Genomic DNA, 24,697 nt, shown 5'->3' on the forward strand with positions numbered 1-24,697 from the left:
TGGGGGCGGGGCCGACATGGCATGTGGTGCCAGGGCTTGAACCCCAGCTCCTGCACTCTGCCTAAGCAGGTGATTTAGTCTGCTGAGCTATCTGGCCGACCCTTGGTTTTGGTTTTTTGAGATAGGGTCTCTATATAGTTCAGGCTTGTTTTAAATTTAGTATGTAGCCCAGACTGATGTACAACTCATGGTGATCCTCCTGCCTCAGTGTCCTCACTGCTGGGTTTACAAGTATGCGTCACCACACCCAGCTTGGAAAATTAATATCTTAACTATTTAAAGTGTCTAACTTATGAACAAAGCCTGTCTCTCCATTTATTTAGCCCTTCCTTCTTCTCTCAACAACAGCTTGCAGTTTTCAGTGCACAGATCTTTCACAGATCCTTTGCTTAAATTTATCTCTATTTCATTATCTTCTTGCTATTTTTTATTTTTTGGTGGAACCAAGGATTGAACTCAGGCCCTGGCGCTTGCCAGGGAAGCGTTTATTCCACTGAGCCATCTCCCCGGCCCTCTTCATGCTATTGTAAATGTTACTTTAAATTTTAATTTCTGATAGTTTCTGTCTGTCTGTCTGTCTGTCTGTCTGTCTGTGTGTCTTTCTTTCTTTCTTTCTTTCTTTCTTTCTTTCTTTCTTTCTTTCTTTCTTTTTTTGCAGAACTGGGGATTGAACTATAATAGTTTCTAAATCCAAATGGTTCTTTAATTGATCTTGTAGCTGTTGCCATACCAAACTCACCGATTCTAGAAGCCTTTTTAAAATTTCATGAGATTTTCTTCATTGACAGTTGTGTCATCTGTACCTAAAGAGACTCTATTTGTTCCTTTCTATTCTAAATGGTTTCTATTTATTTTTCTTGCCTGATCATAATGGACTCTTTTCTTTATGCTAGACTTTCCAGAGCAATGTTGAATAGTAGTGGTGTGAATGAGTGTCTGTCTTGTTTCTGATCTTGGGTGGAAAGCAGTCAGTCTTTCACCATTATATATGATGTTAGTGCAAGTTTTTTCATAAATGCTCGAAATCAGGTTAAAGAAGTATCTTATTTTATTTTATTTTTTCTGTATTTAGGATAGGGTCTACAGGCTCTCACTATGTAGATCGGACTCGTAGTGATTCTCCTGTTTTCAAATGCCCAAGTGCTGGGATTACAGGCGTATGCCACCACACCCAGTCTCAAGTGCCATCTCAGCGTGCCCAGTGGGTGGGGTCAGCTTATTATTTTAATTACTGATAATTTTTTAAACCAAAAATGGGTGTTCTATGTTTTCAGATGAATTTTTTGCATCTATTGAGTTGTTCATTTTTATTCTTTTTAAATTAAATATGGTGAAGTTTTGAGATAAAATGTTAAATTAACCCATTTCCTAGATAAAATTTGGTGATGATGCATTATCTTTTGATGTACTATTGGATTCAATTTAATAAACATTCATTTAGAAATTTTGCATCTTGCCAAGGAGATAGCGTAGTAGAATAAGTACATGCCTGGCAAGCACATGGTCCTGAGTTCAATCCCTAGTACCACCAAAAAAAAAAAAAAAAATTTGCATCTCGTTTACGATGGCTATTCACAGTTTTCTTATAATTTCTTTGTCTAATTTTGGTGCCAGGCTAATGCTGTCATCATTTGAATTAGTTGGGAAATATTTCCTCCTCTTCAGTTTTCTTTTTGGAAGTTTATGGGGAATTGTTATTATATCTTTCTTAAGGGTTTAATGGCCCAGTCCCACATGCCATGCTGGCCCTGCCCCTAGGTGCTCTGAGCCAACGACAGGGTCCAGGTGTGGTGGCACATGCCTGTAATCCTAGCAGTGGGGAGGCTGAAAACAGGAGGATCACCATGAGTCCAGTCTGTGTAGTGAGACCCTGTACCAAATACACAAATGAAAAAAAGAAGAAGAAAAGAGTTTAATGGAATTCATTAAACCAGTGAAGAAGCCTTATGAACCTGAGGTTTCCTTTGTGGGAAGGATTTTAACTATAATCTCGATGTTTCTAATAGATGTAAGAAGTTGTTTCTTCATGAGTGAGCCTTGATTTATGTCTTTTAAAGAATTTATCCATTTCTTTTAAATTATTGAATCTGTTGCTGTAAAACTACTCTTTTGGTATAAAATATTCTCTTCTCTTTCACTTAATATTTCCAGATCTTGTAATAATATTGGCAAATTGTGTCTTCTGTCTCTGTATCAGTCCGGCTTCAGATTTATCTGTTTATTTATTTATTTTGTATTTTAGGGAAGGGTCTACAGGGCATTCAGGGTCTCACTACTAGGTTGGGACTCATAGTGATCCACCTGTTTACAGCCTCCCAAGAGCTGGGATTGCAGGCGTGCGCCACCATACCCAGTCTCAATTGCAGTCTCAGCGTACCCCGCGGGCGGGGCCGGCACAGCAGTCCTGGGGATGGAACCCCTGACCCCTGAACCTGCTTGCAGGTGCTTTATTTATTTATTTATTTATTTATTTATTTATTTTTGGCAGAACCAGAGATTGAACTCAGGTCCTTGCACTTGCCAGGCAAGTGCTTATTCTACTAAGCCATCTCCCCGCCCCCTGTAGGCACTCTTTAATCCACTGAGCTATTTGGCTGGCCCTGGCTACACATTTATTCATTGCATTCATCTTAAAGAACCTAAAGGCCAGGAAGATAGCTTAGTGGACTAAGTGCCTGCTTAGGTAAGTGCAGGGACCAGGTTTGATCCCAGCACCATATGCCACCCTGGCCCTGCCCCCGGGCACGCTGAGCCAGCCACTGAAGGTGGAAACACCAAAAACTTTTTTTAAATGTATTTTGTGCAGGGTCTCACTAGCAGCTCAGTCTCGTAGTGATCCTCCAGTTTTCAAGCCTCCCCAGTGCTGGGATTACAGGTGTGCACTACCACACCCGGACTTGGTGGCAGCTAGCACACCTGAGGCTGGTTTAGCATGTGGTGCCAGGGATCAAACCCTGATCCCTGTGCTTGCCTAAGCAGTCGCTTAGTCCACTGAGCTATCTTGCCAACCCTCCAAATACATTTAAAAAAAAGAAACAGCTTTAAGTTTCATTGATATTCTTCACTGTTTTTCTGTTTTCTTTTTCATTCATTTCTACTTTGATAGGCATGTTCTTTATCTGTTTTTGTTAATTTCCTCTCCCTTTCCTGGTTTCTTAAGGTAGAAATTAAATCATTGATTTAAAACCTTTAATGGTGTCTAAATAACACTTTCGAGGTGCATATTTCTCTGTTAAGAATTGCCTTAGTGACACATTACAAATTCTGATATATCATTTTCTTTCAGTTTTAAATACTTCTAATCTTTCTTTTGAGATCTTTTTGACCTATGTGTTACCTAGTTTCCAAAAATAAGATTTCCATTATTAATTTCTAATTTAACTATGTCATCAGAGAATATATACTGTGTATAACTTGAACCCTTTTGAATTTACTGACATTTGCTTTTCAAAGAATACCTTGAAAATGTTTTGTCTATACTTGAGAAGGATGTGTATTGTTTAGTCAAGCGTCTTACAAATACTGGACAAGACAAGGTAATTAGATAGAGTTATCCAAGTCTAGTGTATTCTGGCTGAATTTCTGTGTATTTGTTGTATATTGGGTGAAAAATTATGTATTTTTGTTTATTTCTCCTTGAGTTTCTATCAGTTTTGATTCATATAATTTGAAAATTTGCTATTATAAGTACATAGATGTTTCAGATTATCCTGTAATTTTGTTTGACTCCTTCATTATAAAATCCATGAACTCAGCTGGGCGGTACATGCCTGTGACCCCTGCACTTGAGAGGCTGAGGCAGGAGGATGGCTGCAAGTTCCAGGCCAGCCTGGGGAATTCAGCGCCAGATGAACTACATAGCAGATACTGTCTCAAAAAATAAAAATCCATGAACTCTACTTTGATAGTGTATATAGTACCTATTCTCTTTTAACCTATTTATGCCTTTATATTTAAACTACATTCTGGTTTTTCTTTTTATATTTTATTTTTATTATTTATTTTAGTATTGAGAATGAACTCAGAGTCTCATATGCAACTATATCTCCAGCACTTTTATTTTTTTGTTTTGAGACCTGGTCCCCCTGAATTGCCCAGACTGGTCTGGAACTCACCATACTCCTACCTTTGCTAAGTAGCTGAGATTACAGGCATGTACCATCATACTCAGCTAAAGTACATTTCCAGCAGCTAGCATTTTTAAAAAACATCCAATATAATAATATCTATATTTTAATTGAGATATTTAGACTATTTCCATTGAATGTAATTACTGATTCAGTTAAGTTTGAATCTGTCCTAGTTTGGTTTGGTTTGGTTGAGACAGTCTCACTGTGTAGCTCAGGTGGGCCTTGAACTCATGATCTTCAGCCTTGGCCTCTCAAATGCTGAGATTAAAGGCCTGCATCACCATTTGAACATTGTGCTGTTTTAAACGTGGGTATGTATATATCACTGTAATATAATGATGTAAAGTCTTTTGGGAAGATATTCAAAAAAGGGATAACTTGGGGCTGGTGAGATGGCTCAGTGGTCTAAAGCACCTACTTAGAACAAGCTCAGCAAAGCGCAGGGACCGCGGTTCAATCCCCAGCACCTCATGCCAGCCAGCCCCGCCCCCTGGTGGGCTGAGCTGGCCACACACACACACACACACACACACACTCACACACACACATAAATAAAATAAATAAATTTTTTTAAAAAAAGGGATAACTGGAACAGGTGGAATTTCTAGTTTTAGTTTTTTAGAGGAATTTCTGCACTGATTTCCATAGTGGTTGTTCCAGTTTACATTCCCACCAACAATTAAGAAGAGTTTCTTTTCCCTACATCCTAATCAGCATTTGTTGTTACCAGATATTTTTACTATAGCTGTTCTTTCTAGGACAAGATGGTATTTCGAGGAGTTTTAACTTGTATTTTCTAATGGCCAATGATGTTGAACACTTTTTCATTTATTTATTCATCCATTTGTACTTATTAAAAGTGTCTATTTATTTTGGTTACCCAGCTTTTTGAGTGAGTCCTGTGTTGTTTGTGCAGATATCGTTTTTGAAACTTTGCTTTCAGTTATGTTGGATATTTGTCTAGAAGTGGGATTCCTGAATCATGTGAAAGTAGTCATTCTAAGATGTGTGAAGTGACATCTGGTTGTAATTCTGACTTGTAATTCTTTAATGACATTGAGCACAGTTTCATATAGTTCTTGGCCATCTGTACATCATCTCTGAAGAAGTGTCCGTTGAAGTTCTTTACCCATTTTGAAAATCAAGTTATTTGGTCATTATTTAGCTGTAATTTCTTTCTTTTTTAAATTTTTAATTCTGGATAGTAACCAGATACATGATCTGCAAATATTTTCGCCCACTGTTGATTTTGTTATTTTTTATTGAAATCATATTTAATTCAGATGAGTCTAGGAAGAAATTAAATCTTTACAGTGCCATGTCTTGAAAGTGCTTTGTAAATGTAACTTGTGAATGCATAAGTGGCACTAGGATGGGTGCAAGCAAAAGCAGCTTGACTCTTTCTAACGAGTGTTCTACAGACCCGCTCTTCTTGATTCTTTCTTGCATCCCAGGGTGAAATCATGGACTAGTTCCTCAGTTTTTTTCTCATCGCTCTCATGAAATAAAAAACCCTCTGGGAACTCTCAGATAATAAAATATGCAAAGGATCAAACATGGGAATTGTGCAGATGAATTCTAAAGCAGCCCCCTGCACCTCCCTGGCTTGGTCCTGCCTTGGGTTTAGTGGTGGGGAATTGGTAGAAGGATCGGCTTTTCTCCTTGTACTTTCACCCCCTCATATTACATGTAGTTTAGAGTCATCACTGTGCTTGAGGTAGCAAGAAGGGGGAGAGGTTTGGGACAGCACAAATGTTCTGTGACACCACAGTGAGACGGATGTGACTGCTCTTCATACCTCTGCAGATGGTGAGTGACTTTGGCTTTCTCCATGGGTGAGTTTTTGTAGATCTCTGAGTTCCACACCCCCACCCCAGGGACCTATAGTTTCTATAACCAGTTCTTCATCTGCAGCAGGAATTCCTAACCTGAAGTCTACAAGAATCCCTATAGATCTATAGATAGAATTCTGAGTCAATTTGGATCAAAACATTCCATTATTATTTTACCTAACCTCTAGTTCAGGAAACTTTTAGTTAACCTTTAACATTTCCCTCAGTGGCGGATTGGCACAGACAGAAAAGTATTTGTATTGGATGTAATTTGTCAGTTAATGTTCATCTCATTGTAAGCTGTTGTAGATATTTTGATATAGCAACATGCTTGGTGCTACTTTAAAATTACTATGGTTGTTAGAACTGCTGCTAAGTCTATAATGAATTAATAAATATTATATAACTGTATCACAACTTAAAATATATTTGAATGATGAGGCAGGAGGGTTGCTTTGAGTTCAAGGCCCCCTTGGGCTATATAAGCAAGTTCAAGGCCAGCCTGTACTACATAGCAAGAACTTGTCTAAAAAAAAAAAAAAAAAAAAAAAAAAATTCTAATCCCATGTGTTTTGTTTCTATAAAAACATCATGAGAATCTGTTTAGGGGACTATCACATATGCACATACATATGTTAAGAATTCTTACTTTAGAGACTGGGCATGGTGGCTCTGGCCTGTAATCCCAGCACTTGGGAGGCTGAAAACAGGAGGATCACCACAAGTCCAATCTGTGTAGTAAGACCCTATACACTCTGTACTATATACATTTTTAAAAAGTATTCTTATTTTAGAGTTTTTCCTCCCTTACCCACACTGTTTTTCTCTCCTCTTTGAGTGTGACGGTTTGTGCAGTTCACAGCCAGCCAGCCTCAGAGAGCCCACATCTGGGTGAAGAAAGCAGGTATATGCTGCTGCCCTACTAAGCTCTGAAAGAGCATCTGGTTCCTAAGCCACTCCAGTGCTGGCCCTGCCCAGCTGCCTGGGATGAGCTCAGCCATTCCCCAGCCTCCTGCTGTTGAACTTGACAGTTCTGTATGAGTTTCCTGCTCTTTGCATCCTAGGGGACCATTGTCACCATCTCTAAGCAGTTCTTTTGAAATATCCCCACCAGTTGGGATGGGACAGAAGCACCCCCACCTCATCCGCGTGAGATGGGGACCAGCAGCAGCTGGAGAGCCCCATTCAGTACAGCTCCTACTTTTCACTGTCAAGTCAGACGAAAGCTCAAGGTCACAAGCTCAATTCGCAGTCAGTTGCCAGGTGGCACAGGTCCGCTAGCAGCTACCCTGTACTTTGAGGCCTAACTTTGAGGCCTCTGCTGAATCCCAGACAAAGAGAATCCATTTCACGGTTGCATTGCACAAATGTAAGCAATGGCTTTTACTATTCCTAAAGAAGTAGTCGCGTGAGCCTGAGACAGGGATTCTTGAGGGAGTGTCTTCAGGAGATGATGAGTAAGGAAAGGGGAGTGGCAAGGGAGGAGGTGAGCAAGGAACGGGTTGAACTGAAGCTAGCACCAGCCTGCGCCCTGCAGGAGTGCTGGTCCTCTCTGTGGCAAGGAGGCAGCCTTTGTGCCCCTGTGAGGCCGGGTGAACTGGAGGATGCAAGACAGCTTTGTGGGAGCATTGGCAGCAAGAGTTTTCAGGGGAGGTGGCTCCTTAACTGCTTAGGGCAACTGGCAGCTGGCTGATAACACAGCAGCACAGTGTGTGCCTTTAGGGCTGCCATTCCAATTGCACAGACTTGATGGCAGAAAAGAGGAACATATTCTCGCAGAGTTCTGGAGGCCAGAAGATTAAAACCAAGATGTTGGCGGGTTTCACCTGGGAGCTCTAGGAGAGACTTCCTTGCCCTTCCTGCAGCTTCTGTGGGTGCCTCACTGCAATCTGTGCCTTGGCTTTCACAGTGTTTCCTCCCTATCATTGAACTCCAGACCCACTAAGATAAATCAGGATGACTTCATCTCAAGATCCTCAAATTAAGACACCTGCCAGCACCCTTTTTCCAATTAGCGCCACGTTCACATGTTTTGGGTCATGGGCATACCATTCTGGGGGTCACATGTCAAACCCCTGTGCCCAGTGAAGAGGTTTGAGTGAAGTACAGTGAAAACCCCCCATTCAAGTAATCCACAAGCCCTTAGATCATCTGAGACAAGTTCTGTGATCTGTGAAATCCCTTGACTCCAGGCACACACACAAAACACTAAACCCTATGAGGAAGCCAAAGCTGGTTGTTAACCCTTTGTGAAAACAGGACACACAAGCCTGGCAGCTGGATGACAGCTGTGCTGTAGAAAGCTTTCTCTTCCCTGATCAAACTCCTGATATAGCATCCCATCTGTTGATGCTCCAACTTTAAATCCAGTTTGTTTCCCTAATATCAGCCTCCTCTACCAGTTCTGTGGCATTGTACTTGATACTCATAACTTAAAAGAAGAGAAGTTTAAGTTGGCCCATGATTTGGAGAGTTCAGCCCATGGTTTGCTAGCTCTCCAGCAGTAGCATCATGGTGGGAGGAGTGCCGGAGCCAAGCTAGTTCATAGTGGCCAGGAGACAGAGCAAGAGAATAGTGCAGACAGAGGGCCCAGGCAGAACCTCCATGACTACCCAGATGCTTGCAGAAGTGTGCTCCACCACTCCCCCGGAAGATCCCACTAGCAATCAATCCTTCCTAATTGTCACATACTACTTGAGTTAAAATAATCTACTATATCAAAGGCTCCACAAATGTTGGTTTGATTCTCTGTCATAAAACAGTCTAGAAGTAGTCAGTCTAGAGTAGTTTTTCTCCATGAAATCCAGGACTAAGCTGTCTTGTCTAAGATAACACCCTCATTTTGTTCCCCTCCCATTAGAACATTTTCTTTATTTCATAATACCTATAACAGTATTCACTCTTTTTAAGGGTTAAGTTAGATGGTCACAGGATATCATGAAGTTATACAACCAGGAGCACTATGTAATGTTAGAATATTTTCCTCATCCCAAAAGAAACTTTGTACCCAAGGGCAGTCACTCCTCATTTCCCCTCTGGCTCAGTCCCTCAGAAAAGTATCTACTTTCTGTTTCTTGGGTTTACTAACCCTGGGCACTTCATATGAATGTAATTGTACAGCATTTGGTCTTTTTTTAAAAAAAAGAAAAACTAATTTCCTTTACTTAATGTAATACTTTCAAGGCTTATAACATTATAATACTATACATATTATAGTATATTTTGTTGACAAATACTTTTCCATTGTAAAGATATACCACTTTTTTCTTATCCATTTATTAGTTAATAGCTATCTGGGTTTCTACTTTTTGGCTTTTGTAAATAATGTTGCTATGAACCTTCATGATATAAACATAATTATATTTACATTAAATATAAGTGGATAAGGGCTGGCCAAATAGCTCAGCAGATTAAAGCGCCTGCAAGCAGGTGTAAGGGCCAGAGGTTCAATCCCGGGGCCTGCTGTGCCAGCCCTGCCCCTGGGCTGCGCTGAGACTGGGCGTGGTGGCGCGCGCCTATAATCCCAGCTCTTGGGAGGCTGTAAACAGTAGAATCACTACAAGTCCAATCTAGTAGTGAGACCCTGAACACCCTGTAGATGTAGACCCTTCCCTAAAATATATATATATTTTTATTGGATGAAATATTCCAATTAAAAGGCAAGAGTTGACAGAATGGACTTTTTAAACATACAACATGGTCCAGCTATGTGCTGTCTGTGTGAGACACACTTTAAATCCAGAGGTGTAAAGTGGTTGAAAATAAACAGATGAGGAAAGATGTATGATGTAAACACTTAATTGTGTAAAGTTTCTTATCGCCCATCTTGTATGATCATTGACCTTTCTTCTGTTAGCTTAGTCAAACAGCTCCTGACTGAAAAGGTGCTAAATGCCTGGAGTCTGTTAGCCTTCAGTGCTCTGCTATATGCTGGGGCCTGTCTGCTCCAGAAAACGATGGCTTTGCCCTGAACTTCACTTCCTGCTTGGGCAGAGAGACAGAGGCAAAGGTGAGAGCAGGGCTTTTCCAGTGCTTTCCTGGGCCTGTGCCCTTCCCTATGTGGCTTTCTAGAGCTCCATAAATATGTCAGCACTTTTTGGAGTCTCCCAGGGACATCTCCCATCTCTTTCTCTCTTTCTTTTCTTTCTTTTTCTTTTTTTTTTTACATTTTTGGTCACATTAATTTGCACCAACCAGTATTCTTTCCTCAAGCAGTAGCAGTGTGAAGCAACTGCTGCTGGTTGTTTTTAGCCTAAGGACAGGGCTTTTCCTGTTGAGCAAGCTGAGTCAAGTTAAAAAGTACTGAGGATGGAGCTGTCAGGGAGCCTGTGGGCAGGTCAAATGGCGGCACAGCTTGTTGAAAGCTCCCAACCCACTGGTCCTTCCAATGGTTTTTGGCTGCTAGTTTTTGCAACTACCACGGTTACAGGGCAGGTGGTTTTTATCAGGACTGGGAAGAGGGGGTGGAAGTTGAGCAAGTTGAGCACCATCAAATGTTCTGATATTGTAAAATTCAGCCATTTTTCTTTAATAAATGCTCATTGGGTTGTTGCAAACACTTGTAAATGTTCAGAGTTCTGAAAAGTTGATTTGGGCTATTTTTGCCAGTGTTCTTGTTGAGTTATAAAGGGATATTCAGAGGTTCTTACTCTGCAATTGTAAAAGTCCTGGCTCTGTTACTGACATTTTTAACCTGAGTACTGGATTGTACAGTGTTTTCTGTGACTGGGGTTTTTAGCGTGACATTCATCCTTCACAGTAATTTTTGATCCTTTAATTCCATTACAAATCAGTTAAAAACCTGCTGTGGGGCAGATACTATGAAAAATGTTTGGGGAAAATGAAAGATTGAACTAAGATTCCTGCTTTCTGAAAGCTTACAGAGAAGTTGAGGAGACAAAACATGATTATGTCAGTCTCAATTATTGAAATAGATCAGTGAACTCAAAGACAGATCAACTGAGATTGCACATATTGTATAGTGACCAATACGATGTGATGACCAGTGGTTGTCCAGCACTCAAAATGTAGCTGCTATGACTGAGAAACTGAGTTTTTATTGCATTTCATTATAATTAAGTTAGATTTAAATATCCACATCTCACTATGTTAGTGGACATCATGGCTTTTAGACTAAATATTTCCTGATTGGCCCAGATGACCTGGAGTCGGGGAGGAGTTGGAAGACTCCCCCATGGAGGGCCCATAGCTTCCCTCCTCTGGCCCTCAGGGAAGAAGCTGGGCTCTGATACTCCCTGGCATGTGCTTATGCCTGCTGCACAGTGAGTGTTTCTAATGATACTGTTGAAACAGGTCAAGTGGAGCCATCTGGCAGAGGTCAGTTCTAATCTACCCCATTAGAGACAAACTTAGATCCCAATCCATAGTCAGACACAGCTTGACAATGCAATTTCATGAGGAGGAGGTATGGTAGCTGCGAAAGAATCAGCCACCTTCCTAATACACTGGTCAATGAACAGTCTTTTCCCACAGCCACCAAACAAACACAGGAGTGTCCATCTCCTTCTGCCCCTCCAGCAGAGTCTCTGCTCCCACACTTGCGCTGTTAGTCAGGCTTCTGTCCAGGACCCATGCTGGCAATCCACTGAGGTTCCAGAACCTCCCTGCTGAGTCAGTGCTGACTTAAAACAAAGGTCCCCATCAGCTTCCTTCCCCTCCATCTGAAGGGCCACACTTCCTTTCCTTGTCACCCCTCTCAAGCTCAGAGCATTTGAGGAAGGGAGAAGCAATGGGGGTTTGAGAAAGATTTCCCCATTTGTCCTGGGAGTCAGATGGTAAACGTGCCAGTTGTAAGACAAGAAACCCTTATTAGTGCAAGAACTATGGGAAGACTGCTGCACAGCTGAAGCCAGGGTCACAGAGCGACCCCACACAAAGCCAGGGGTGGAGCTGTGGGCTCAGCCCCCAGAGGAAGCTGGAGGAGGAAAAGAAGGACAGGCATGAGGAGGTCTGGGTGGCTTAGAGAATTGTCTGTCCAAACTTTGAGTGACAAATTCTCTCTTAAAGAGTTCTAGGTTGGGAGCTCAAGCCAAACTTGGAACAAGGTCACACTTCACTCAACTTTTGTCTCCACTCAATTTCAGTTCGTAAAATGAAGCTGTCTGATGACTCATGTGATAGAGATGTTGGGAAGGGCAGCGGTGGAGCAATGTACAGGAGAGATGTGTGCAGTTAAAGGTGTACATGTGTGGTGCCTGTGCCCAGGGCAGTGTCTACCGCAGTATCTTTTCTTGCCTTCCTCTCGCCCTCTTGCCATAGAGATCACCTTGGTGGCTCAGTGCATCTGGGCCTAGATAGCAGCAAAATCCTTCAATCAGAGGCAAGGAAGGACTTCCTAACTAACTGCACTCAGAGATGAGAGAAAAGTTTCAGCCCTGGATATCCCCTTGGATATCCCAGAAAGGAACAGAAATTTCTTTGAATAGGAAAGGGCCACACACAAACCTTGTGGCTATTCTCTCTGCCCTTGGTCACTCGATGTATTACAGAAGAGGCCAGGTCTTGCAACACAGCCTGTCTTTGTCTCTCATAACTCAAGTAGAAGGTGCCCGAGGTCTCTGGCCTCGGCGTCAGCTCTCCACTCTCCCAGACCAAAGAAGCACATAGCCTTCAGTCTTCCCCTTTGCTTCATGTTCCCTTGTTACTCACAAGCTCACCTTTCCCTTTGGCTTCATCTGCCTGTCCACCCTCCCACTCCATCCTTCTCTTCTTCCTTTGTCCCTGTGGAGCCCAACACCTTGTATTCACAGTAGACTCCCAGGCTGGGTGGAGGGAACATTCAAGGGCTGTATGTGTGTGTATTCTGCACATACCATACCCGCAAAAACAGCTCAGGTCGGCCACCATCACCCATTTCACAGGGAATGCCCAGAGGCAGTCCCTCCCCCTTCCCTTTTCATCCCCACTAGCCCCCTTTGGGAAAAGTGGAGTCCCCACCACTCTTCATGGGCAGCTGGGGCCCCTGAGCAGTCTTTCCACCCCCTCTCCCCTTCTCCTCAGACCCCATGCCCAGCCCTGAGGTTTGGAGAGCCTGGTAAGTGCCCTATCAACATGTTAATCAAATTACTTAGGAGCTAAAATTGACGCTGTTCATTAATTATACAAGATTATGCTAATTGTGCATGCAAATGCATGCAGGGGAACAGAAGGTGTTCAGGCGCATGGTGGGCCATTAGCATAGAGGATGGGGTGCGGGTGCATTGGCATGCTAATGTATGCGCCCTGGCTATTTATAGTCCCTTAGCCCATCTGCACTGCAGCCACCTCTACCCTGGTAGGGGATCTTGGTGAGGAGGCCAGGTCCAGGCCTGGCAGGTGGCTATAGCCCTGGGGACACTGTGTCTTGACTGCTACCTCAGATCAAGACCAGGAGGCGTCCTGGGCCATGTCACAGGAACCTGAACTATTCAGCAACCTCCTTTCCCTTTTCTAGCCTAGGCCCGCTGGTTCCTGTTTCTCCCAGAAAGCAAAATGACTCTTCCAAGTGACATAGTCACTGATATACATCATACAGACATTGCATCATCCACAGACCCCAAGCCCCACGTGATCAACCCCCAATGCCCTGGCCCACTGATGCCCTCCGAACTCTCATCAGGCACCAGTGGACAAGAGTACCGTTCATGCCGCTGTTGGCCCCTTTGCCTCCTGCTCCCATCAGACCCAAAGCCCAAGATCAAATGCAACCCATGGGAATCCCTGCTCCTTTCCTAGGAATGACTGGGAACAAGTGACTGCCAGATGACATTTGCCAAGTTGTCCTGCTACATCGCCACTATGTCTTTCTGGTTGTTTCTTTCCTTTTGGGTTGAATTCCTTGGCCTTGCCTTGTTTCCCCATGCCTGTGGCCCATCCCAGCCAGAAAGATTGTGTTCACTTATAGCCACATAAGAGGTATTTAGTCAACCTTTTTTTTTTTTTTTTTTTGAATACAGGGTCTCACACAGCTCGGACTCATAGTGATCCTCCTGTCTCAGCCTCTCAGTGCTGGGATTACAGGTGTGTACCACCACACCCTGTTTTGGTGGCCAGCATAGTGCACCAGGGTTCTGGGGACCAGCACAATATGCAGTACAGAGGATCGGGACCTTGCACTTTCCAAGCAGGGGCTTATGCCATCACTATCTCCCCAGCCCTAGTCAACCTTTTTAAGTGTGTGGGAAAGAAAGAGGGAGTGAATGGTCCATCATCCACATCCTTTAGCAGACAAGGAAAACACTGGAGAGCAATTCTGCCCCAGAAGCTGTTCTGTTTCTTCTGAGGCTCAGGAGCTCAAAGGCGAGTTCTTTAGGATAAAAATTAGCAGAGGGCCCTTCTGGCATTCCCTGGTCTCAGGCTGTTGCACCAGCTTTGGGTGTGGACACATGTGCAGTTTTTGTTTTTTGTTTTTTGTTTTCTCTACCTTTATTCTCTCAAGTGGCTAGCTTTCCCAGGATACATTGTTGTTTTATATACACATAGCCAGACTTGTATATCTATTCATTGTATTTCCTCTTTGTAGATCTGTACTACTCAATATACCAGCCACAAGCCATGTGTGATTACCTAAATGTATAGAATTAAATGAAAGATTTAAAATTTAGCTTCTTGGTCACACCAGCCACATTTCAAGTGTTTAATAGTCGCCTGTGGCTAGTGACTGTCACTCTGCTGGATAGTAATTGAAAGCTAGTTCTTCTTCCTTGCTCTTGGCAGTCCTCTAGGTGAAATCCCACTTGGGGTCTCAGGCCAGCTCTTTCAGTTACTAACAGCTTTCTGTTTGGAAACAGGAATGTAATTGCAGCCCTCAGTGTCTCACAGGAAGGCAGGGATAGAAAGCCAATGAAAAGCCTTAGCTCTGTGACCTAGTTTCTTAGGATGGGATTCCTAGAAGCAGAGCCTGGAATGGGGATTCCTGTGAAAGTGGGCTACTGGAGGAGAGCTCCTGGGACAGAAGGAGTGAGGGAGGCTGCTAGGGCAGGAGAGGGAGCTTAGCAAGGTCTAGTGTGCTAGCTCCATGAGGTCATCCAGAGTATGAATGTCCCCAAGTGCTGGTCCTCTGCAACATCTTTCTGCTACTGGCTGTGGGCTACAGGCAGGTAGGGTGTGCTCCTGGGTGAGGGTAGTTCTCAGGTGGTCAAGCAGCAGCCAGTGCTCACAGCAGTTGGGGGATGCTGGAATGCAGAAGGCCCCAACCCACTGTACAACCCTTGGATGTTGCCTCCCAGTAAGTCTCTCCATCCCACCCTGCTCTCCACCCACCGTGAACCCCAAGTTTAGCAGTGGACTCACATCAATCACCTCAACATTTTCCTCATGATTTTGAGTTTCTTTTGCACAAAGCACTGTAGTCGGAAGCCCTTTCTGTGTGTCACCCTTAAGAGTCATACTCAAGTCAACCCAGCATTTGTTTCTTTGGTAGGGAATATTCCATTGACAAGGAAGGCTCATTTTCATTTCATCTTGAGCTATTTTTACTGAGATGAGTAAAATGCATTTATAAAGATGATTAGGAAGGCTAGACTAAGTTCAGGATGTAGTAAGGTAGGTGTGCAGGTGAGCAACTCTTACCTTTCACTTAAATCATGAGCATGTGTGTCATAATACATAATCACCACCTTTTAAATGCTTTATTAGTGGCTGGATAACCACTATTCACAGCTCTTCATTTGATCTGTGTGTGTGTGTGTGTGTGTGTGTGTGTGTGTGTTGCTGGGGACTGAATTTCTAGGACCCTCCCATTAAGCTATATATCTCTTGCCTTTTTTCTAATTTATTTTAGGACAAGAGCTCACTAAGTTGCCCTGATGAGTTCAGACTTTCAGTCCACTCACCTCAGCCTCCCAGAGTGCTGAGATTATAGGTATGAGGCACCATGTGTGGTTTTAGTATATTTTTTATTGTAGAAAATCTTGAACATGTAGCAGAATAGAATAATGAACCTCATATACCTTCAAGAGCTTTTGTAACTTTCAGCTCTTGGCCCATCTCATTCAACTGTTTTTTAATTTTGAAAATCTCCATCTGTGTGCATGAGTCCCAACCTCCAAAGTCTGAAACTAGGAGTACATTTTTAACCTCGAGGAGCTCCTCATAAAACAGTCCTGCTGATCCCCATACAGGTGCCTCTCAGGGCTGCTTCTGAAGTAAACAGTCTGCACAGCCCACGGCATCAGTGGGTGGGCAGGGCTCGACTCCAGGAACTCTCCTCAAGGAACTTCTCATGACCCTTGTCAGTATTGAAAGTTCATAAGGACCCTAGTTGATATCCTAACTTCAGCTTTTACCACATAAGTAAATGAGTCTTGCTTAACTTTGGTTTTCTCATCTGTAAAATGGGCGTGATTGCAGACCTCTATCACCACAGGGTTTTGAGAGGTTTAGTGAGTAAGACAATGCCAAGCAGTGCACTCAGCTATGTTCCAAGCCCTCGATGTGTACTTAATGCTCAGATCTGCTTCACTTTGGGATCTTTTACATGTCCTGAATATTTATTTATAATTTATGCTTATATTTATGATAAACCTTTTAGTGTTTCTAATGGCATTTCTTAGGAGTTGGCCCATTTTTTATGTATTTGGGTGTTACAGGGAGGGTCTTACTACTCAGCTCAAACTTGTGGTGACCCTCCTGCTTTCAGTTTCTCCAGTTCAGGGATTACAGGCATGTGCCACCATGCCTGGACTTTGGCCAGCTCAGCACACCCTGGAGGCAGGGCTGGCATGGCAGGGTGATCCCTGTGCTTGACTAAGCAGGTGCTTTAGTCCACTGAGCTATCTCGCCAGCCCTGGGAATTGGCCTTTCATTTACCACCTTTTGGTACAGTCTAGAGAAGGGACTATTCTCCCAAAGGTCCCCCATGGGAGGACTATGGGCTTGGCTTTGCCTTTCTTCCTCTAGCCTGTGGTCCCTCCCAGCCAGCAAAAGGCTTTTCTAGGCTCCGTTCCAGCCCCACTTGTCCAGAGTAGGAACAGCTGCTCAGAGGACATCCCAGGCTCACCAGGCTTTAGGGGTGAAGCGAGCTTCTCAGTGATGAGCAGGAATTCATAGCCCCTTAACAAAATGTCACACCTTAGGCCCCAGAGCCCTGCCCTCCCTTACCCCAACCTGGCCCAGGTTCTCTTCCTTCATGGGGCGTACAGTCCCTTAGTTCCATGTCCATGTCCATGTCCATGTCCATGTCCATGTCCATGTGTGCATTTGTCTCTCTCCAGCTCCCCTTCCCACCAGCTCCCCCAGCCCTACCTCAGCTTCTGGCCTCATCTGACCTCTGCACACACATGGATTACAGGGCCCTCTCTACTCCCTTCCTTGTCCCTTACTTCATGTCACCCTTCAGGTGAGCCTATGGAAAACTCTCCTGAGCTGCTTCACATGCGCCCTTCCAGCCTCTGTGGTGTATCTGCTCCCAGGGGTGGGGAAAGAAGACCGAGCAGGCTGCGAGCCACCCTCCTCCCTCTGCCAAGCCTAAAGGCAGGCATTCTGGGGACAGACACTATAGGACAGGAGAGACATTTCCTGGTTCCCCTATACCTGACAGGAAATCCTGACACTCCAAGCTCACTGTTGAAAGGCAGGGGCTTTTGGAGGCCAGTCACTTTTGCCAGAACACAATCTTCAGATGTGAAAAGTATTATATAAATTGTTACTGAGCGTGTGTTGTAGTTTTCTGTAACTTATTCATAAGGGAACCAGTGAGGCAACAAAGCTGGTTGAGAAAAAACTAAGAGAAATTTATACATAAATATGAAGAGAGGCAAGAGAAAGGAAAGTGGAAGGAGATGCAAGAGAGTACATTAAAAATGCTGGGATAAGATTGCCAAGTTACATCCAGGTGTGGTTTCTCATGACAGGAGGCAGAGGCGGGAAGATCATGAGTTTCAGGGCAACCTGGGCTACATAATGAGACCCTGTTTGAAAAAAAAAAAGCGGGGGGGCTGGTGAGATGGCTCAGTGGTCTAAAGCACCTACTTAGAACAAGCTTAGCAAAGCACAGGGACCGCGGTTCAGTCCCCCAGCACCACATGCCAGCCAGCCCTGCCCCCTGGTGGGCTGAGCTGGCCACACACACACACACACACACACACACACACACACACACACACTAAAATAAATAAACTTTAAAAAAAAGAGAGAGAGAGGGTTGGGGAGATAACTTGGCAGCATAAGTGCCTGTCCAGCAAGCCCAAGGTCCCAAGTTTGATCCCTGGTACCACTTTCCATGCCAGCCCCAGAACTAGATGTAGTGACACATACTTGTAATCCCAGTGCTGGGGAGGCTTGAGACAAGAGGATCACTGCCATTCCAAGCTGCATAGCAAGACCCTGTATCAAAAATAAAATTAAAAAATAAACTAGAATTTAAAAAATAAAAAGACTGTTAAATCACATGCGAAGCTAAGGTAATGTCTAGAAGACTGTGATAGCTGTAACTTTTAGGGATAAGTGCTCTATTGGACAAAAATTACTTACGTTTTCTAACAGATACTATTTGCCTCATCAGTTTTCTGCACATGCGCCCCTAGAGCAGCGATGGTGAACCTTTTAGAGACAAGTGCCCAAAACTGCGACTCTGCACCCACTTATCACCAAGTGCCAACATTACAGTTAAACCTGAATACTGAGGTTGAGTTTGGAAAAAGAAATTCATACATTAACACCTTTTGTTTTGAAAGAACAAATAACACAATGCCATAGGTTCACCACCACCACCCTAGAGAATCTTAGGTAATGTTATCAGCATTACACACTACAGTAATGTTATCTAGTATAAATATAATGCAAGTCACACATGGACTTATACTTGTCTTTTTTTTGGGGGGGGGCAGAACCAGGGATTGAACTCGGGCCCTTGTGATTGCCAGGGAAGTGCTTAGTCTACTGAGCCATCTCCCCAGCCCCTTGTCATATTTTAAAATATAAGAAGAAACAATGAGATTGGTTGTGATAACACTATATAGATATACAGATTACATATATATATATGCAGATAATATGCAGATTTTTTGGGGGGTACCGGGGATTGAACTCAGGACCTTTCACTTGCCAGGCAGATGCTTATGTCACTGAGCTATAGCCCAGGCCCCCTGACATTTAACGTGCTCTATCTGCAATATAGTTTCAATATGTAGTAAGTACAAAAAATTACTAATGAGTTGTATTATACATTTTTTTCAAACTAAGTCTTTGAAAACCCAATGTACATTTTCACTAGCACATCTCAGATTGGGACTAGCCACGTTTCAATGGTTCAGTGCCATTCGGGGCTAGTAGCTAAGGAACTGGATAGCCCAACTCTGGAGTAGGGCTCTTGGGCTTAAGGCCACCTGAGACCCACCTGGAGGACTTACGAGAACGGAGATATGTGGGCCACGCCTCAGCAGTTTGGATTCAGCAGGTCTAACATGGGCCTGAGTGCCTGCATTTCTAGCAAATTCCAGGGTTGTGCTGCTACTGCTGTTCTTGGCCCCATACTTTGGAAACTATTCTTTCAAGATCACTTTGAAAAGATGCACAGTGATCCTTTCTGCTGGATTTTGAGATTGTGGGTAATTTTCTTTGCACCTCTATCTGGCAGGTGGCACTAGCAGCAGGCTATCTGGAGGGTGTTTGTACTGGCTCAGCCTCTGATGGGAGCACCCTTGTGGACACCCCACTGGTTGTGGATGTGAGCCCAGCAGCCTCACTGGTGGCCTTGCCTATGTGCTGGTCGTGCTGGGGCCCTCAGGAGGGAGGAAAGAGACTGACTCTCACCACCTCTTGGCACGCCTGGGCCTTGTGCTGGCTTTGTACTCACTTTGTGGATCATGCCAAGCAGGCTCCAAAATTGCAGTACCCTAGCACAGGCCCACAGGGATAATGAGGATCCCACCACTTTCAGGGAAAGGAGGCCTCTGAAGCCTAGAAAGGTCAGAAAAGGTTGGTCAAACAAGACATGAGAACTGGTTTAGAGGCCCGGGAGATGGCTCAGTAGAATAAGTGCTTGCCTGGCAAGCACAAGGGCCTGAGTTTCATCCCTGGTTCTGCCAGAACATAAAAAATTAAAATTAAAAGAAAGAACTGGTTTAGACCAGAGGGTAAACAAAACCTGTACTGGAAAAGAAGAACATGGAAGAGCTGCTAAGTAAGGACTGTGGAAGGGCCAAGGAGGGTTCTGGGCCCTAGAGGAGACTGTGGCCTGAAGGGGCAGGAAAGGGCACCAGAGACAGGGCTGGAAGGCAGACAGCCATCAGTCGCTCCTCTCCTGGTCCTGGATACAAAATGATTCACTAGGTCACGTGGGGAGCCAGACCCAGGCCCATCCCAAGGGCCATTTCTCTTGATTGTACGGGAGCGGGGTTGGGTCCAGTAGGCAGGTGCTGATGTAAAGGAAGGGAGTATCATCTTTTGAGGACAGCCTGTGCTTGTGCAGTACCAATGGCATCCAAGGCTTGACAGCATTAAGCCCTTCGGGATAGGATAGTGACCCACCCTGATGTGGGTGGACATACCTGGAAGGTCAAACCCTACAGGGTTTCTGCTCTCCACGATGCTCTGTAGGTGTATGCATGGGCTGCCCTATGTGAAGCTCTTTCCTGGGGGATGACCACCGTGGACAAAAAGGTACATTGATGTGATATCTCTGTGGAAATGTAAACAAAAGGGTTTCCAGGGGGTCTCAGTGCAGGGGGATCGGATGGTGCTGTGGACAGGCAGAGCTCTGAGGGGTACCTCCAAGAGAATGTCTGCCACCAGCTCCCCATGAGGGACTGCCCCCTTGGATACCTCTGCTCCAGGGTAGGTGCCCACTCTTCCCACCACCTGGGGATCTCTTTTTTGAGATCTAGACTTCCAGAACTTACAATAAATCTTCATTTGAACATGAATGTTATATTTTTGGACTTTTGAGGCAATTCTGGTGAATTAAACAGTACATACCTAACTACTGCATATAGTAGTTAAGAGTCTCATCTACTGCTTACTCTGTATAAAGTATGGTAAAAATTCTTTCCAAATGGGTGGAGGTAAAAATAGGATCCTGACCAGAGCAGTTCACACAGTGACCCAAGAGTGTCCCAAATACCAGGACTGCCCCCACATTGATTTTAGCCCCAGCACACTACAACTGAAAAGGGTGCCCCAGACAAAGCTCACAGAGGCCCATGGGGGCTAAGGCAGACACTGGTAGCATTCTGAGTTTATTAAGACTATTGTTGGGCCAGCCAAATAGCTCAGCAGATTAAAGTGCCTGCTTAGGCAGATGCAGGGGCCAGAGGTTCCATCCCTGGGCCTGCTGTGCTGGCCCCACCCTCGGAGCGCACTGAGCTGGCGCTTGAGACCTGGTTGGACGTGGTGGCATACACCTGTAATCTCAGCACTTGGGAGGCTGTAAACAGAGTCCAATCTACATAGTGAGACCCTGCAGACCTTGTACTAAATACGTTAAAAAAAGAATATTGTCCATGGCTATGTTACTAGTGGGTGACAGGCCAAGACCCCCCTCTCCCCACCCACTGCCTGGAAAGACAGGAGGACCAAATATTCATGTGTACAAAAAACAGCCTCATCGCTGCATACACTATTTTTTCAATTACTTTGTGTGAAAAGGAAGATAAGTCACTCCGTATCTGCATCTGCAGATACCATTGTGTGTAACGGGTACATGTTCTATGGATAAAATGGATATACACTGTGTGGACAGGGGTCTGATAGGGGCTTCTGCTGTATGGGAGAGCTATACAGTAGCTGCAATGGCTGTATTCTGGGTTATACACAATATAAAATGGTGTGTCAATGTACATCACTGTGACACACTGTAGGATGGGCATAGAGCATGTGGCAGATGTAGACACACATATGTTTACTATACCATCCGTGTGAGATGATGATAGGCTATGTGGAGCACACACTGTACATACTTGTGTGAGTGCAAATCTGTGAGTTATAGTATATAGGCATATACACTGTCTATGATAGTGTGTATATATATGCACAGGGATGGTTCTGTCTGCTCTGCAGGACAGAGATGTGTGACTAATGCATTGTACGTGTGAGGGGCTCATACAAGGACCAATGTGTGATAAGTTCACATATGCATATACACTATGTGTGTGATAGGTATACAGCATGTTGGGTATAAGTTATGATAATATGCGCATGTACTTAGTATATCCACTATATGATGAATATATGTTGTGTGAGTGCAATAAATCCGCACTCTGTAGACAGATAAGCACTGTGTGGTCTCCATAAGTGAATGTGGGGATACTCTGTAGTGAGGTAGTCCTTGTGACGGGCCTCCATAGTGTGTATCAGGCACCATGTGTATACACAGCTCATGAGGGGAACATGGGTGAGCACACAGGGTAATCACTCAGGTGGGAGGGGACATGGCAGGAAACAGTTGATCTTCATCTGTTTCCAGAACCCTTTGACCTTTGAGCCAACCAATTACACTGTTTCAGGTTCTTCCTCAAATTCTTCCTCAAATGCAACCAGAACTGCCTGAAGAATGCAGGGAATCCCCGAGATATGCGCCGCTTCCAGGTGGGTTGGGGAGAACCGGCCCCACAAAACCATCTTTCTTTGACAAGGAGGGGGAAGGAAGGCTGAGCCCCTGCCAGGGCACATCCCTGCCCAGCCCTGCGCCTCCAAGGCCTGGTGCCCGCTGGGGGTGGGGTAGCTCCATCTCAACTTGTGCTGGCTGCCAAGGGAGGCTTCATTAGAGCCCCACTTAAGAAGATGCTAATTGTGACATTTTTACATGATTAACGACCCAGGTAATTTGCATAGTGTGAAGCGGAGAGCAGCTGCCCTTAGCACATCGCAGCCTGCACAGCCCTCCCAGTGCCAGGGGTAGTGGGAGAAGGCACCCCCAATTTCCTCCTCAGAACAGGGTGGGGCTCCTGCTAGTAGGTTCTCCAGCTCATGCTACCCCTACCCCACTCCTTGCCCCAAACGGCGTTCCTTCTTTGAAGTCCAGTACATACAGCCTGGTGTTTCTGTGTGTGTACCAGTAGTGGCCACTCTCTACCCAAAGCGCCAGTTTTTTCCAGGGCTTTTAATTTTCTAGCTCCTGGGATGTTAGTTCATCTAAGGGTGTCACATGATCTAGCTGGCCCCAGTTTGGTCAGCTCTACACGAGGAAGCTGAAGCCACTCAACACTGACTCCCAGCATCCAGCCACCTCCCTCAAGTTGCTAGTTCCCATCACAGTCCCCTCTCAAGAACCCCAGCGGCCCCAGCTAGACCAGCCTTGGTTGTCTCCGCAGGTGGTGGTGTCCACAACGGTGAGTGTGGATGGACATGTGCTGGCTGTGTCGGACAACATGTTCGTGCACAACAATTCCAAGCACGGGCGCAGGGCCCGCCGACTAGACCCTTCTGAAGGTCAGAACCCCCAGCCCCGCTCTGGGCAGCCCTGAGTCCCCACCTCATGATTGTCCTCTAACCTGGGTCCTCTCCTACCTCCCAGCTGCCACCCCCTGCATCAAGGCCATCAGCCCCGGGGAGGGCTGGACCACAGGAGGCGCCACTGTCATTGTCATCGGCGACAACTTCTTCGATGGTTTGCAGGTCGTGTTTGGAAACATGCTCGTGTGGAGCGAGGTGGGCCATCCCCACCAGTCTCCCTCTGGCCTGGGGCTGGGCCCTCCCCATGGGACGGGACCTGCAGGCCTCCCCTGTCCCCTCACAGCTCATCACGCCCCATGCCATCCGGGTGCAGACGCCCCCACGACACATCCCTGGAGTGGTGGAGGTAACTCTCTCCTACAAATCCAAGCAGTTTTGTAAGGGAGCCCCTGGCCGATTTATCTACACAGGTAAGGCATCAGGCTGTAGAATAGAGGGCCCATGAAGTTAGTTTTGTGAGAACCCTTGATCTTCCAAACCCTAACCTAGTTCTGAGGAGTGCAAACTCCGAGGTTGACCACGCCCCCAGAAGGTGGTGCCACGTGCACACACACACATATGCCCATGTAGATTTTGCCCACTCCTGGCACAGGCCTTCCTTCCCTGGCCTCCCATACTTCCCTCCGTGACCCTTGGCTCTTCAGACCTTTCCCCAGCATTCCCTCTGCTTCTGGCCTTTTCACCAGGGCTTCCCTCCCTTCTCCATCTCCAGAGTTAGAACCTTGGCAAGGAATTGTTTAACCCAAGATGCCCCCAAATGGGCTCGTTGCTCCCCAAATCTTTCCTGGGTCTCTTGGTTTCCCTAGGCCACCCTAGGCTTCACTTTGCGTGCACAGGTATGCACACACACATAAGCACTCTTGCTAGACCAGGGCAGGCAGCTCACCCTACACACACAGAATAGTGGGGACTCCCCTTCCCTGCTGATTTATCCCGCAGTGACCTGGATCTTCACCTCTATCCTCTCACTTCTCTCATGACCTCCTCTCCCTTCCACAGAAGTACTCAGAGGGTGGTTGACACCTACCCAATGCTCAGGAAGCTCAGGTATAACCCAGAAAGCTGCACATCTAGCAGAGTTGGGGTGGGTGGAGTTACAGCATCTTAAGGCTTGTCTGGCCTGAAATCCCCCGCCAGTGAGCAAGCTGAGCTGGGCTGAGCTGAAACTGGAGAAGATGGGATGGGAATGTGGACACTGAGAAGAGGGGTGTGGTCGTTGGAGAAGAAATGGCCAGTGCAAAGAGCCAGCAGTGAGCGTTTTAGTTTTGGGGAAAATGGAAAAAATTTACTAATGTGAAGTTGCAAGTAGAGATGGTAGGATTCAGAGATTGGTGAATTCGGTCA

At 45.1% G+C, this 24,697-nt stretch overlaps 1 protein-coding gene across 2 annotated transcripts in view; it reads left to right on the forward strand.

Moving 5' to 3' along the window:
• The window catches only part of Ebf4 (early B cell factor 4), a 58,020-nt gene that overhangs the window by 26,308 nt on the left and 7,015 nt on the right, over window positions 1-24,697 (forward strand). For both annotated transcript variants that reach the window (XM_004634240.2, XM_023718606.1), the window contains exons 7-10: window positions 22,405-22,486; window positions 23,212-23,329; window positions 23,415-23,548; window positions 23,637-23,763. In XM_004634240.2, the coding sequence (XP_004634297.1) occupies window positions 22,405-22,486; window positions 23,212-23,329; window positions 23,415-23,548; window positions 23,637-23,763 (461 nt within the window). The remainder of the gene's footprint in view (window positions 1-22,404; window positions 22,487-23,211; window positions 23,330-23,414; window positions 23,549-23,636; window positions 23,764-24,697) is intronic.

The sequence above is a fragment of the Octodon degus genome, unplaced genomic scaffold (genome assembly GCF_000260255.1).
Source record: "Octodon degus isolate 3935 unplaced genomic scaffold, OctDeg1.0 scaffold00060, whole genome shotgun sequence".
NCBI classification, from domain to species: domain Eukaryota; kingdom Metazoa; phylum Chordata; class Mammalia; order Rodentia; family Octodontidae; genus Octodon; species Octodon degus.